Raw genomic sequence first — 16,178 nt, 5'->3', positions numbered from 1 at the left:
TTTAATGTGTCTAGTTGGTGTATCCAAAATTTCTCCATGCGGGAGAGGATAGATTGGTAGTCTCCCCCCTCTGTATGGCTTCTTAACCACCTCCAGAATTTGGAATTTATTCTGGGCTAACGTATGATGATGTTCTGTGAAATGTCTTGCCAATGGGAACTTTATATTCTTACATCTGATATTTGATTTGTGTTCGGTTAGTCTTTCCTTCACCGCTCTTGTAGTCTGGCCCACATATAATTTACCACAGTGGTATTTAATTGAATAAATAACCCCTGTTGACATACAGGTAGCGTAATCTCGAAGTTTGTATTTCTTGCCCGTAAGGGGATGTGTTACACTTTCACCCTTGATTACGTTGTTGCAATGGGAACATCCCAAGCACGGGAATGTGCCCTTCTTTCTTGTTTGTAGAAACATCTGTTTCTCTTTAAGGGGTTTCTCGGCTCCCACCAGTTTGTCTCTCAGATTTTGGCCTCTTTCAAAGGCCATCATTGGGCACTTAGGAAATAGATTTTCAAGTAGTGGATCATTATGAAGAATGCCCCAATGTTTTTTGATTGCTCTCCCCACTTGGAAACTCTAACGGGAGTACTTCGAGATATAAAGTAATGGTGTTTCTTTGTTTTTAATTTTGGGCGTGAGAAGTTGTTCCTTACTCACACTAGATGATCCCTCCTTTGCTCCTTCTAGGACAGATTGTGGGTAGCCCCTCTTTTCAAACTTGTCCAACAATTTGGTACATTCAACGTCAAATCCTGCTGGATCAGAAACAATCCTTTTCAATCTTAGAATTTGGCTGTAGGGTAAACTGCCCAGCAAAGACTTAGGATGGAAACTGGAGAAATGTAATAGATTGTTACCGTCTGTTGGTTTGTGATAGACATTAGTCGCAATTTGATTGTTTTTGATCTCCAGATAAACGTCTAAAAAATGTAAAGATGGTGTGCCTACCTCCATCGTAAATTTAATACTCCAATGTACTGAGTTCAAAAAGTTGAAAAAGGCAGTCAGTTCCTCCTTGGTGCCTCACCAAATCCCAAAGATGATATCGATATATCGTTTCCATATCAATATTTTGCTTGACCAGTCCTCATTTTCCAAGACGTGTATGTACTCAAATCTGTACATTAAGGTGTTCGCGTACACGGGGCCATTGCTGACCCCATCAATGTTCCTGTGGTTTAAAGGTAGAAATGCCCTTGAAATCTGAAGTAGTTGTTGTTCAATATCAAGCTGAGGAGTTTCACAATCAGTTGCGGGTCACCCCTCGTTACCTGTGAATGTAATAACAGCCGTTCCACTGCTTGAATACCCTCCTCGTGTGGGATGGAAGTGTACAAACTGCACACATCAATACTGAACAATATGCAATCTGTACTTAGTGCTCTGATTTCTTGGATACAGTTTAAAAAGTCTGTTCTGAATAAGTGGTTGAAGTAACCGGTCGATGTAAATAGACAATGGGTCAAAGATACTGTCAGTGCCAGCTACAATGGGTCTTAATGGGGGATCACTATGATTCTTATGGATCTTCGGCAATCCGTAGAACACTGGCGTGATTGGATGATGATTGATTAAAAATTCACTTGTTTTACAACTTATCCATTTATTGTCCAGGGCTTCCTCCACTAAATTTTCAATGAGCGATTTTATTCTCATGATTGGATCACCATTCAGATTGGTATAAGTACCATCTTCATTAAGTAACATCAGGCACTTTCTTATGTAATCATTCGTATCCATGACAACAATAGCACCTCCTTTATCGGCAGGTTTTATGGTCAGGGACTCGTCTTTTGGCAATGCTTCCACATGATCCAATTAACACTTCTTTACATTGATGGGATTAGATATTTGGTAGTTAATGTTTTTCAAATCTGAAATGACTTTTTTCTCGAAGAGGTTAAGGATGGAATTCTGTACATGTGGATCAAAATTACTCTTCGGACGTATTTCTTTTTTTTTAAACTTTGTTTATTGGCAGAAAGTTAAGACAGGCATACAACAGGGTACATTACAGTCATCAGGTACGAACGCACAACATCAAGCAACACACAGAGGCAGGGTACCACCTCATTAGGAAGAACATTTAGCTTTTGGGGCAGCCCAGCTTTGGCAAGAAGAGACACGAGTTAGTGACATGGTGTGGCAGAGCGTGTTTGGGGAGGGGAGGCCATCCTCTCTGCATCGTCTCTATTGTTCAGATAGCTGCGGAATTCTGTCCACACATTTCTGGGTCGTGATGTAGGAGGCAATGACCCAATGTATTCCTCTTCACACAATTGAGTCCAAGTAAGGGCTTTGAGCCACATCGAAAAGGTAGGGGGGCTGTGCCTCTTCCAGTTTTGCAAAATACACCTTTTTGCGACAATGGCTCCAACATTCAAGAACTTAGACATTTTCTTTGCACCTTCCCCCTCCCAAATTCCAAACAGTAGTGCAAGTGGGTTCGCCTCCACTGGGGCCTCTATTATTTCGGAGAGTGCCTCCGCCACAGCCACCCAGAAAGCGTGAATCGCAAGGCATGCCCAGAACATGTGAATGTGGTCAGCGTCAGGAGATTTACACCTTGGGCATGTACAGTTTCGGGGCGCCAGCGAATTTCGCCACTCTAGACGGTGTGTAGTAAAGCCTGTTGAGGAATTTAAATTGAATGCAGCGGAATCTGGCGCTCAGAGAGACCGTGCGTGTGTGTGCACACATCTTCCTCCACAGACCCTCAGGTATTTCTATTGCAAGTTCCCCAGCCCACGCCTCCCGGGGCCTGAGAGACCCGAACACCTTCTTCCCAAGCTGCATTTTGTACAGAGTGGATAGTACCCCCTTGGATCCCGCAGAGTTCGCAATGTACTGGAGTTCGGGTGAATCAGGGGGTTTGTTTGGATACGAGGGCCACATGGCCCAGACCGCAGCTTGGAGCCTGTAGTACTGAAGCATCTCAAGGAGGGAGTTAGTATGTTCAGGGCGCCATGTTTGGGGGGTGATTAACTTTCCCTCTGGGAAGAGGTCCGTCAGGCCCCGGTAACCAAGTTGTTCCCAGTATTGGGAGAGGTGCCAGTCGTGTGTGGGGGCAAGTCCCGGAAACCGCCACAAGGGGAGCCTCTTGTAGTACGGGGGCAGCTTCTGCTCGGTGTGTAAGATAGCAGTCCAAGCCCTTATCGTGGCAGTCACAGGGTCCGCTTGGGCTACCGTTTGGAGCCCGTGCTGCAGCAATAGGGTCATAATGTTAGTTCCCTCTCCGGCCATTTTTTCGAGTTTTACATGCGGAGGGGGTTTCTGAAGTACATACCAATTGGTGGCATGCTGGGCCTGGGCCGCGTACCAGTACAGTTGTAGGTCTGGTGCCGTAAATCCCCCTTTATCATATGGAGCTGTCATGTGTTGCCACTTCATGCGGACCGACCCAGAGTGCCAGAGGAACTGGGCACACTTCGAGTGGAGCTCTTTGAAGTACTGCTTTCCGGGCCAGATCGGGACATTAGTAAAGACGTAAAGGAGCTTGGGGACCACTATCATCTTTATCAAGGACAGTTTGGCTGCCAAGGATAATGGTAGGTGTCGCCACTTGGAGAACTTGGAGACAATGAGCTGAGCCGCAGCTTCATAATTGTCCTTTAGTAGGGCCTTTTTGGATAGCGACACCTGCACTCCCAGGTACTTGACCCCGTTCGGAGACCAGCGGAGGGGGTAATCACATGTCGACTGTTGTGTCGCTGCAGTGAGGGGGAAGATTTCCGACTTCAAGTAGTTTATCTCAAACCCGGAGAAAGTGCCTATTTTGGTGACGTTTCTAATAATCTGGTTCAAGTGTGTGGAGGGATTTCTTATGTAGAGGAGGACGTCATCTGCGTATAGCGAGATTACTTCCGGATCATCAATTAACCGAATGCCTTTATTGGAGTGGCGCCCTCTAACATGGTCTGCCATGGGCTCGATGGCAAGCGCAAAAAGGAGGGGGGAGAATGGGCAGCCCTGGCTTGTCCCACGGTGTAGTTTAAAGAGGGGAGAAGGAACAGAGTTTACAAGGACCCTGGCCACTGGATCAATATATAAGAGCTTTATGTAGGCGAGCATGTTTGGGCCCACACCCATCTTCTGTAGCACCGCCCACAGGTATTGCCATGCGACCATGTCAAAGGCCTTCCGGGCATCGAGAGTTACAGCCACCGCATCAGCGCTCGGGTCCATCCTGGACATTACGTTAAATAGACGGCGGATGTTGAGTGCAGTGGACCTACCCGGGATGAACCCACTCTGGTCCGGATGAACCATGTGGGTCATAAAAGGGAGAAACCTATTCGCAATTATTTTGGCGAAGATTTTCATGTCCGTATTAATGAGGGATAGTGGTCTATAGGACTCGCACTCTTTCGGGGGTTTGACCGGTTTGGGGATGACTGTTATTAAGGCTTCCCGTAAGGAGGGGGTGAGGATGTGTAACCCGAGTGCTTCAGTCCAGACCCCGTGTAGTGCCGGTACTAAGACTGCCACATGTTCCTGGTAAAACTCAGAGGTGAGTCCGTCCGGGCCGGGGGCCTTGTTCTTGGGAAGGTCTGATATTATCTGAACTATTTCTTCTAGGGTGAACGGGGCCTCAAGACACTCTCTGGTATCCCGGGAGATAACCGTCATAGGGATGCTTTCCAGGAGGTCATCTAGATCTCGATCTGAGTGTCCGGGCCGGGGGCCATATAGTTCGGCATAAAAGGTAGCGAATATGTCGAGGATGGAGCGGTCAGACCAGTGCTTAAGTCCCCTTTCATCTAGAATACAATCGATCCTGGTCCAGCCGCCTTCCGCTCGCACCGCTCTGGCCAGTGTTCTACCCGGCCTGTCCCCCTCTCCATATCTGCGGGCAGCGACCGGACGGGCGTAGTATTGTACCTCCCTTATAGCATGTGACTCGAACTGTTCCAACTCAGCTCTGATCTCTGCTAGTATCTCTGGGGACGGTGTAGCAAGGTGTTTCTGCTGAAGGGCCTTGAGCTTAGTTTCTGAATTGTTTAGGGATTGCCTAATAGCCTTCAGGATGCCTGCTTCTTTAGAGATGCACATCCCCCTGATATACACTTTGAATGCCTCCCACCTGACCCCCTCCGATGTCTCTGACGTGCTGTTATTTTCGAAGAATGTGGTAACGTCTGCTAGTATTTCAGCTTTGAATACAATGTCCGCCAGGGCGGCAGACTTAAAGTGCCACGCGGGACGTGTTGGGCCCTCATTGCCGATCAGGATCTGTAGCAGCACAGGGGAATGGTCAGACAGCGTGCGTGCCAGGATCTTAGCTTCCGAGACCCTGCCCACCAGCCCTCCCGAGAGCAAAAATACATCGATTCGCGAGGAACTATCGTGTACAGTGGAGTAGAATGTATAGTCCCGTTCGTGAGGGTGGAGGGTCCTCCATATATCGTGCAGATTAAGGGCATCCATATGTGCACGGAGTCGAGCCGCAGCTCGCGTCGTGGTTCTGCGGGTGGTTGTTGTTCTATCTAAGGTGTTATCGATTATCAGATTCATGTCTCCCGCCCATATGATAGGGATATCTGGGTATCTCATTAGGATGGAGGCCACATTATCAAAGAACTCTGGCGAATCAGTGTTGGGCGCATATAAGTTGACCAGTATGCAGTCTTCATGAGCCAAGGTGCAATGTAAAATAACATATCTGCCTTCTGTGTCGATGTGGGACGAGTGGAGTGTGAAGTTTAGAGATTTATGAATAAGTGTCAGGACACCTCTAGCTTGAGTGGAATATTGAGTGTAATACCTATTGGGACCCCAGGTGTGTGCTATAGTGGACGATAAATGTTTCAGAGCGTGCGTCTCCTGCAGTAGGAGTACCTTAACCCCATGTCTCTGTGCATATGCCGCGATCTTTCGTGTCTTCGTGAAATTTGTCAGCCCCCGGACATTCCAGGACATCATCCTGACTGCCATGTCACCGGTTTACGGAACATCCCAGGTTAAGTATCTAGTATTGATTCTCTCGATGTGTGCCATCCCAGAAAACAGCTGCCACCCCCCGGAGCTGGTCCCAACTCCTCTGCCGTTTTGTATATAATCAACCCCAACTTCTGCAACCCCCTCCCTCACCGCCCTGCCCCAACCAGCAGTGTATGAAAACCCACCCAAACCTTGACCCATTGCACACCTTCCCCAACTTGGCGGCACCGGGAAACTAGCCCAACCGGGGCCAAAACACAAACATTTAGACTCAGAAGAAATTGCAGCTGCAGTGGGGGCTGCCGTTCTACCCACTTTTACTAGTATCAGTTACAATAACAGCATATCTGACTGGACTACAGCTGACAAGCAAATAATTTCAAAGAGAGGATACTAGAGCACTTAGATTCCACGGAACAAACCCAGTTGATACATAGCCGCAAAAATATGTTTTACGTCTCTAAGGTACGTTTACGCACGATGTTGTATCACTATGCGGATCAAGGCTCAGTGTGTGACGTCACAGGCATAGGGTCTCCCTGTACATTCCCCTCACTTAAATGTGCTCACATTGCAGTGTTGCAGGGCCACCAGGGGCCCGCCATCCGACAGAGAGGGGGGGGTTCGGAGCCCACCAGGGCGGCTCATAGTACCTACACCACCATCCCCAGCACCCATCACAGGACACTACGGGTTTAGACCTTAGACGTCTTTCATCCTATCCTCAGGAGGGTCAGCCGGCGGGATCTGCGCCTCGATAAACTTGACGGCCTCATCCGGGACAGTGAAAAAGTAGTGTTTGTTGCGGTGGGTGAACTTGAGGCGGGCAGGGAAGAGCATTGCATATTCAATTTTCCGCTCTCGCAGTAGCTTCTTCACTCCGTTGAATTGACGCCTTTCCGTCTGAACTGCCACCAAAAAATCGGGAAAGATTCTGATGACTTGTGAGTCCATCCTGAGTTCCCCTTTTTCCCTGGCCAACCGGAGGATATGATCCTTGTCCTTGTAGCTCAGTAGTTTTGCAATGATTGGTCTAGGGAAATCTCCAGGTTTGGGTCGAGGTGCTAGGGATCGGTGTGCCCTCTCCACGGTAAAAAACGGCGAGAGTGGCGGGTTGTCGAGGAGGTCCTTAAGTAGTTGTTCGACCGCCGTTTCCATGCGGCCCTTCAGCGCAGATTCGGGCACCCCCACAATGCGGACATTGTTCCTCCGGGACCGCGATTCCAGGTCATCGCATTTGGCCTTTACCTGTTTCATGTCGCTGACAAGTTGTGAGACCGTGTTCTGTAGGGTGTGGACGTTGTCCTCATTTGCCCCGATCCTCTGCTCAGTCTCGGCAATTCTGGTCCCATGCTGTTCGATCTTCGCTCTCATTGAGGCGACGTTTGCGTTGATATCGTCCAGCTTTTCATGGAAGGCAGCAAAGTTTTTAGCCATGGATTCCATCATCGTGGAGAGGTCTGCTTGAGGGGGGTCCTGGGTGCATTCCTCCTCCTCTTCGGGTGGCGGAGAGGACGTCGCGCGCTCCGCTCTAGGCCCTACTTTTGCGAATCTGTCCATGGCGCCTGGTTTACCGTTAGGCCTCGGCTTACTGGTCATCGCTGCGGAGGGAGCACCCGCCCGGGTGCGCCCGATGACCACCTTAGGATGGCGCGTCGCCGGTGGGACGGAGGTTAGACACAGTTGTAGCTCTCAAGGCGCACGGGAGCAGCCGGCGTAGTATCCTGTAGCCAGGCCGTGGGGGCACTAGTGGCAGAGGCACTGTTGGGGGCGATGCAGGACGGGTAGTCGGTCGCCAGTTATATGGTATTGCCTATATGTGTCTGTGGTTCACCAGCCGAGCAGGTCCAAACGTTGAGCAGCGCCTTTTGACTGGATGGGGGGGGTCCCAGATCTATCCACACACCCGATTTTACATCACATTTTACAGATCCGGCTTGATAGAAGGTAGTGGCAAAGTGTCGTCCCCAGGCCGAGCGTTCGTGAGTGCGCCCCAGCGCGATGCAGGGGACTGTTTGGGGGCCCCGTCAGACCGGAGGGAGCGAGGCCCAGTCCAGGTTTGTTCACCCACCTTGCCGCCGGATCCCCCGCCGTAGCCCTCCAGGGGTGAAGATCCAGGATCGGGTGTGGCGGCCGAGAGCACACGCGGGCCGGCAGTCCTCAACGAGTGGAGGCAATCCGGGCCTCCGGCGCAGCCACCGCGTAGGAGGTATATTGGATGAGGGCCCGCCCAGGCCTCCACCGCGCGGAGTAGGGGCGCAGCAAGGGAGCCTCACAAGGCCCGCGGGGGCGTCCCGGCGGGGCCGGGGCCCGTCACCGCCGGAGCCGTCGAGTGTCCAGGAGGAGATGGGGCGCCAATGGCCGGGAGTCCGATCCACGGCAGCCGGAGCCGATCAAGTGTCCGGGGCCCGTAACCGTCCCGGGAACAGCAGCGGGGTGAGAGTCGCCCAGTATGCAAGCCACGGCTGACGGGGCCCTCCGGGGGTCAGCGCCGTCCAGAGGTGCCTCGGAGCGGGGAGCCCAGCAGGACAGCGAGGGCGGCGTGTCAGTAGGCCGCAGGTCGCCTCCTCCGGGGTTGGCAAGGAAGGGACGTCGCACCACAGGGCCCGAGGCCCGTGCCTCCCTTTCCCGGCACCGTTTCTCGCCCAAATTTCACTCGGGTGGACAGGATGACAGGGGGACCAAAATCGTTGTGGTTTCGTAGTGGAAGTATTCAGTATACCGCCGATGTCCAACAGATTGTCATGGGTAGAGACGGAGCTCACCGGCTAGGCAGCCATTTTCCTCGGCTGCTCAACAGCGCCCCCCTCCGGACGTATTTCTAATGTTTCACCCTCAGATCGACGGATTTCCAGATTCTCATCTGACTCAAATATTTTGAGTCTAAGTTTTCTTAATAGCCTATGAAGGCAAACTTTCTCCTCAAATAAGGTGGTGTTATTTGTAGGGATAAATGATAATCAACGATTTAGCATCTCAAGTTGACCACTGGTGAGAGTTTTTTTAGAAATGTTAACTACCAGATTCTCACTCATTTGTTTTGCCTTTTTTGTTTTGACTTGCCCTCTCCTCGTTTTTCTCTTTATTTGTCGCGGAGACCTAAAAAAGCCCCAGTGTCATCCGGTCTTGGTGAGCCTATAGTTTGTGCTGTAGTTGCTGGTTCAGGGGGTTGTGATCCTCCGTTAGATGGTGGTCTTGTTCTTCTTCCTGCGTCAACAACTGAACTCTTAGTGCCTGGTTGTGTTGGTTCACCTATACTGCCCGAGCTGCTATCGTTGCCGGAGTCTGATGAGTCTGGATTCCTAGGTCTTGTTCTGTTGAGGTTCCGATGATGGTAATACTCTTGCCAATTATACACAATGTCGTTCATATAATAAAAAGTATCCCTTTTGAACTTCCTTCGTTTTCTTTGTTCTATGTCCGACTTGTACGTGGCTAATTTCTCATTGATGTCTATTAACAGTTGTGATAGTTCTTCAGAAGACTTGAATTCACTAAGTTGAGTTTTTAAATTCACTATTTCTGTGTCTATGGAGGGAAGTGATTTAGATAGTTCCTCTATCTTTAAAAGGATGAGGTCCAGAGAACATTTGTTCAGGATCCGGTCCCACTTTTCAATGAATGCTTTATTTTCATTACACAGTGTCGGTCGGAGGTAGACCCTCAATCCCCTCGGGATCCTTTTGGATTTAAAGTATTCCACTAAAGTGCTCTTGTGTAATTTCTGCGAGATCTCCTTTCTAATGAGTTTTTCCAGCTGGAATATGAGGCGGTCTGGTCTGGTTTTGCTCTGTAGCAATTTTTCAGTGTCTTTGATTAGTGACAGAATACGTTTGGCTTCTTCAGCATCAAGGGCTAGAGTTGAAGCATGTTTGTCAGTAAGTTCATTTATTCGTGAAAAGGACATGTTATAAATGAATGGTTTAACGAAACCGGGTGCTGCCTACAAATTGTGCCACACTGGTCAAAGCCAGTGAAACCACACACTGTGAAAAAAGGGGGGGATCAGTAGAAGCACTCCCTAATTTTCTACACTCACAAGTAAATTTCCTTAATAGTGTGTGGTATACTAGATATTATTTTAAAGTGCGTGGGAGGAAACGTGACCCTGGCACAGGATCACTGCAACATATATGTAGAAACAAAAACGAGGATCCAAAGATAGGGGCCCTCCCGTCCCCTGCACTCTGTCATAAGTCCATCAAAAGATGGTTCATCAAAGTTTGCTATGTTGGCTGTGATTATACAAAATTATACATGCTAAATGAGTAATGAAGCTAATCATTCAATTGTTTCGTAAAAAAACCAAAAGGAGGTTTTAATTGTAGTCACAATTAGTTCACCATTGAGATTTTAAAGTGAAAAAGCCAAACTAGCTGTCAACAAAATAAAGAGAAGTAAATAAGCAATGGTAATCCATGTATACAATTCAGTAATGGCTGACGCGTTTCGGGATACACATCCCTTCTTCTTGAGCCAAGTAGGTTAAACTGAAAAACATAAGTAAAAATAAAGACTGTTTCAATAGACACAATGCCTCTGCATAGGTGTGTTAAACTTAACATGACAATCAAAAATGAATCTTCCATGTAATGATATACCATACTAAGTACAGTTCAGAAATGTTCTAAAATACTAATCCGGGTCATCCTGAGAATGGAGGCCTCTACTGTAGCCAGTGCGAGAAAATGCTTACTGCATGTACCAGGATAAAACAATTCCAGCTGAGGCTGCCTTTAAGTAATATCACACTCCATTTAATAATTACAAACAATTTTTAGGCGGCATACCTAAAATGTAGAGTAGGTGAAGTGTGTGTCTTCACAAAAAAATCGTGAGCTCGTAAGTTTCAGATCTTCACACCAGCCGGTGCAAGAGAATGCTAAACTCCTGAGTGCCTAGCACCTAAAGAAGAAAGTAGGAAATGTGGCTCTGACATCCGAGTGCTGAATCCCTACATTCGTAATGAAATAGCAAACATTCACCAAATTGCACGGTATTTGCAAACTGAAAGAGAATGGGTGTACCTAGGATTGTATACACATATGGATGTGTACATCATACGTTAAATAGTGGAAGGGGGTAAGAAGCCATGTGCCATGAAATGGCTTACCTCTTAAGATGAAGGAGCAGGGGGAAGTGAAAGCAATAGTAACTCGACTAGCAGGAATATCCTGGCGTGCCCGACAGTGTAATTGCAGACCAATCTGTTGTTTTCTGTATGGAAATATAAATGCACAAAGAAAGATAGTCAAGTGAGCTATAAAGAAAAGGCTATACAATGGGCTTTGCCTGCACTAAATGTGACGCTGTTGATGTAAGGCTATGTTTACCTCAGAGATGTAAATTCAAAGAATACACGTTCGCGTGTAGAAAAAGTGCTGCTTCTTCAATTGGACGCTTCCCGAGTCCGAGCGCCTGCCGCTCCGAGGGATGCAGTCCTCGTACATGCTGTGGTGGGTTTGCTTGTCTCCCTGACAACCCTCTAACCAGACGGCAGACCATCTAAGCATGAGTGTGTGTTTAGTAAACATAAAAAGCGGACTATGGGGAATCCTGTAGCACAAAGGGCTAACTAGATGGTGCGCTTAGGAGCGCCATCTTAGAATGTATAGTTTGTATACTAATGAGCCTACAAAGGCAGAGGGAAAGACGTCAGAGAACTGCTGGTAAGCCTCAGGTACAAGATTGATATTGGAGATGGTAAGAGGAGAATTAGTCCTCTTGTCCTCCTTGGATAGGTCTGGGTTGGTGGTAGATGTTAAATAGTGCGATAGACAATATTCAGAGCCCAAAAACAAAGAGCCGGCAGCCCAGTTGATGTATGGATTATGCTTCTTTAACCAGGGCATGCCCAAGACCACTGGATAGTGGGCGGCTCTAATTATGTCGAACTGTAAACTTTAATGATGGTTGTGGATTGAAAACATGATTTTCCTGGTTTGTTGGGTGATTGGTCCCGAAGACAGAGGAGAGCCATCAATCCCTTCGACAGTCTGAATGATATCCTTCTGGTCTCTGGGTATGACATGTCTGAATGCCCACTGGTCGTCCATAAATATGCCCATAGCACCACAATCAACCAAAGCCAGAACCGTCTGAGGTGCCCCAAATGAAGGGAGAAGAGTGACCTCAAGGACTACCAGGTTGCATCTTGATGAAAGATCCAGAATCGGAGGGATGGAGCGGTTCTTGTTCTCCCGAAACTGGGCTCCATTCAGGATCGGGAGCTGGTGTTTCCCTAAAGTCTTGGTGGTACTATGGGACAGTTCCTAAACAGATGTTTGTCTGAAGCACAGTACATGCACAACCCACTGTCAAATCTGTGGCTTCTCTCCTGATTTGAAATAGGGCCTCTCATCGCTCCCAGTTGCATGGGTTCCGGTTCAGTAATCCGGTTTTCCTTTGAGATTGGAGCAAACGGAGACATCTTGGGAGGGGAGCTTTTCGTCCTTCTTTCTGTCTTTCTTTCTTGGATTCTAAAATCAATTTGCAGAGACAAATCCATAAGGGCCTGGAAGGAGCTTGGATGGGCTATTCTGGCTAGTTCATCCTTTACTTCATCATTAAGGCAACGACGAAACGGGGTAAAGCATGCCTCGTTGGAACAGTCAGCACCCTTGGCAAGTTGTTTAAATCTGGTGACATAGGATAACATATCCTGAGATCCTTGGCGAAACTCCAACAGCCTTTCTTGTGCAGTATACACCTGGTCAGGGCGATCAAACATCTCCTTAAAGGCCTGGATGAACCCGTCATAATTGTCTAGCAAGGGATCTCCTCCTGAGACCAATGGTGTAGCCCAGGCCAGGGCATGGCCGCTGAGATGTGCGATGACAAACCCCACCTTCGCTCTAGGGGTGGAAAAGTAGTATGGCTTAAACGTGAAGTGCACCAGACAGGAATCCAGGAATTAGCGGAGCATCTTAGGGGAACCATCGTATTTATCCACTACTCCACCTGTAGAAGCGCTGTCCTGATAGGCTGAATCTCGGGACAGGACCAGTTGCTTCAAGGCAGCATTCTCTGCCTTAAGATTCTGTACCTCCGTGGAGAGTTCTTGCATTCCTCGTAAGAGATCCTGCATGGAAGGATCCATCTCTGCTGTCTTGTCAGACAATTGGTGTGTCAAACTGTCACGACTTGATTGAGGGCTCACCTGTTTAGGCTTTGTAAGCTTCTTTCTTGATGGTTCTGGCTGCCCGCGTTTCTTGCAGGTGCGGGTCTCGTGGAGGTAAGGACAGGCTTCTTCGGACACCACACTGTCAATGTCCGGAAGGTTCTGGAATTCCTGGGTGGAGGAAAGCGGTCCGAGGGCAACCGTAAAAGCAGTCCTGGAAGGAGAGCCGCGGAAGAGGTAAGTCGCAGTCGATGTCCGTTATGTTCCGGGAGTCCTGGGTGGAAGTGAGCGGTCCGAGGGCGACCGCAAGAGCAGTCCGGAATGGAGGACCGCGGAAGTGGTGAGTCGCAGCTGCAGTCGATGTCCGATATGTTCCGGAAGTCCTGGGTGAAGACAGACCGACAACTCCACGGAGAGCTAGGAAGGCACAATCCTAGGAGCGAGCGCAAGAAAGTAAGGAATTGTGAGCGCATTGACACGCACCGATCCGCAGGGGCGGGGCGCTTATCTAGGTGGGCTAGAAACTATACCGTTGATCAAGGAGCGGCGCCTGCCATGTTGGGAGGGTGTTGGGGGAGTTCTGGCACGATGTTGAATGGACCAGGAGGTCCAAAGGGGGCGGTAGCGAGGATTCATGACACATGGTAGATAGTAGATAGACCTGTTGATTAATGAAAGCAAGACTAACATTATGACCTTTTTGAGATTCCCCAAATTTTTATATTTTAATTGGATCTTGGACAATATTAGGTTGGAAAAGATCTTCACAGTGAAGTATGTGGGTTATCTGCTTAGAGGTAGGCCTTCTAACAAAGATCTTTTCACTAAAATTAACGCAAAAGCTGTGGCTTTTGTGGGCCAATTTCTCCGACTGAATAAAAGGTCTGGCTGTTTTTTGTTGTTACTTGTGTGATGGGTGGCCCGCCACAAATAACCACGCCAACTAGGTAGTACGTTCCAAGGGTCTTTATTGAAACTTTACAACAGAATGACTGTATGGCCAACATGGCCCTTTTGGGTCTACCAGGTTCTTAAGGGGAATTGGCGCTAGGGCTGCCCCTTGCTGTCTGCTTCCTGGTGGTTTACCCTCTCCCTAGTACAGGCGCCCCTAACAGGGATGTTGGTAGCTTGCCACTGATGACATGTCTGTTGTCCTAACTAATAATATTGATGTCTCCCCAAGACAGTGGCTGACTAACTCCCTCAAGGATTTTCTAGGCTCTCCCTGACCTAGGCCGCTTAGTATGCTTAGGAGTTAGGGGTGGTGCCTTCTTTAATTCCATGTCACTCACTCTCTTTCCACACACGCCTCTACCTCTACCTTACACTTCACTACTCTGGGTTCCTACGATGTTCTCCTCCCGCAGTGGTACTATCCTTCCAATCTCTCATGCCACCTTTCATCTTACTTCTCTTCTTACTCCTGCTCTTACTATCAATCTGATCTCCAACTATCACTCCACTGCTCCCGCTTCTATTATTCCTTCCTCCCTCCTTCCTAACTTGTGCCTCTCCTTTCCTACCGCTACTCCTGTACTCCCACCACTACTCATGTACTCCCACTCCCTGTTGCTACTGCCACCGCTTTGCTACCACTATCTCTTGCATCCACTACTCCCGCTCTACTCGTTCAGTAGAGGTTATGGCTAGCATTCAGTTGCAGGGTGTCACAGACTTGGTTATCTTCTAGGCTTATAGACCTGAATATAGTTGGATCTTATTGTTATAAGGTTACATGCTGAATTGTGGATAGCTGAAAAGTGTTGGAAAAACAGGCTGCACAATACAATAGGTCTTTTTTGTGTTTGAGCGCACCAACACAACATTCATGATGACTTAATTGAAATATTGGGTACTCAAGCAATGTTAACCCTTCTAATGTTGGGGTATTTGCACACAAATTTATAACTGATTTCTAAAGTGTTGCGCCACTATTGTGAAACTGCACATATTACTCAAGTTTCATAAATCTATAAAGTATTTCAATTTTCTTTCTATTTTTTAATTCCCTTTTTGCCATGCCATTTGAATTGCTTTTGAACGTTATTGATGATATGATGAAACTATCCATTGCAATTAGACTTGGGCTCAAATCAGCTATCGGGGAAATTGTTAAACAGTCAGCGAGTCTTGGGTTTTCTGCACTTGACATAGCCTATATCCTGACATAGCTGCTTATAAACACCATGCACGATTAGTCTGAAACATAAAATGTATGCTACACTTCATGTTTAATACACGTGTTCCTATCCCAGCCCACATATCGCTTGCCACATCTTTACTACTGGTGTAGCCTAAGCAAAATGCTAAAATTAAGTTTATGGCAGTGCTCAAAACATCGGGAGGGTCTAAAGAAAATGTGTGCTTCAGGTTAATTTTGATTATATTTCAGGATGCTTTCAGAATTACAAGTAACAAGTTTTTGTCATGAAATATTGTAAATTACTTTGTTTATGGAAATCCGAACTTAATACATTGGGAAGATGTCCCATTCGTTTTCGGAAAGTATTGCATGAAACGCCATAGCTGTGACATTTTCTATTCAAGATTTTCAATTAGGCTCCAGATTGTCGAGTTAAAACATCCTCTTCCTTTTACTAAGGCCTTTCTCGATTATGACAATTTTAGATTCAACTTTTCAATGCACTTTTCTCGATTGTCCAATATAAACAGTGGTTTACCTAATATCCTGTCCTTCCTCTTGATGCATAGTGTCCCCTATTTCAAATATTGTAATGTTGGAGAAAAAAAGTTCTGTTTTTCACAACTTTTTTCTATGTCTGTATTGTGAATCGAAAAATGATTACTCTGGATTGACATAATTCTCGAACATGTCCTTCAAAAGTAACCCACGTTTCTTGGCCAGTGTTCATGACCGTTCTAAAGTTCTGAACATTGTGACAAATAATGATTTTGAGGAAACGGCAAGTATTGATGATGTTTGCATTCTTCTTAGGAAATTACTACAATCAAGGGGAGACACGTAAGGAGGAGCTTGTGCACAGCTGTGGTGTACTGGGAATCCCCCCGTCTCGTGTAAAAGTTGTTGAGCACAGGTACATTGTCTGTTTTTATTGTATTTTCGTCAATTCTCTTAGCATGTTTAACACAT

The 16,178-nt window shown here is 47.4% G+C and overlaps 1 protein-coding gene across 2 annotated transcripts in view; it reads left to right on the top strand.

Moving 5' to 3' along the window:
* The window catches only part of PIGL (phosphatidylinositol glycan anchor biosynthesis class L), a 760,299-nt gene that overhangs the window by 30,651 nt on the left and 713,470 nt on the right, over positions 1 to 16,178 (top strand). For both annotated transcript variants that reach the window (XM_069615215.1, XM_069615214.1), the window contains exon 2: positions 16,023 to 16,122. In XM_069615215.1, the coding sequence (XP_069471316.1) occupies positions 16,023 to 16,122 (100 nt within the window). The remainder of the gene's footprint in view (positions 1 to 16,022; positions 16,123 to 16,178) is intronic.

Source organism: Ambystoma mexicanum, chromosome 9 (genome assembly GCF_040938575.1).
Source record: "Ambystoma mexicanum isolate Mex_15411 chromosome 9, UKY_AmexF1_1, whole genome shotgun sequence".
Lineage (NCBI taxonomy): Eukaryota > Metazoa > Chordata > Amphibia > Caudata > Ambystomatidae > Ambystoma > Ambystoma mexicanum.
The sequence above is the reverse complement of the archived record's forward strand: the minus strand, read 5'-3'. Positions and strand labels throughout refer to the sequence as shown.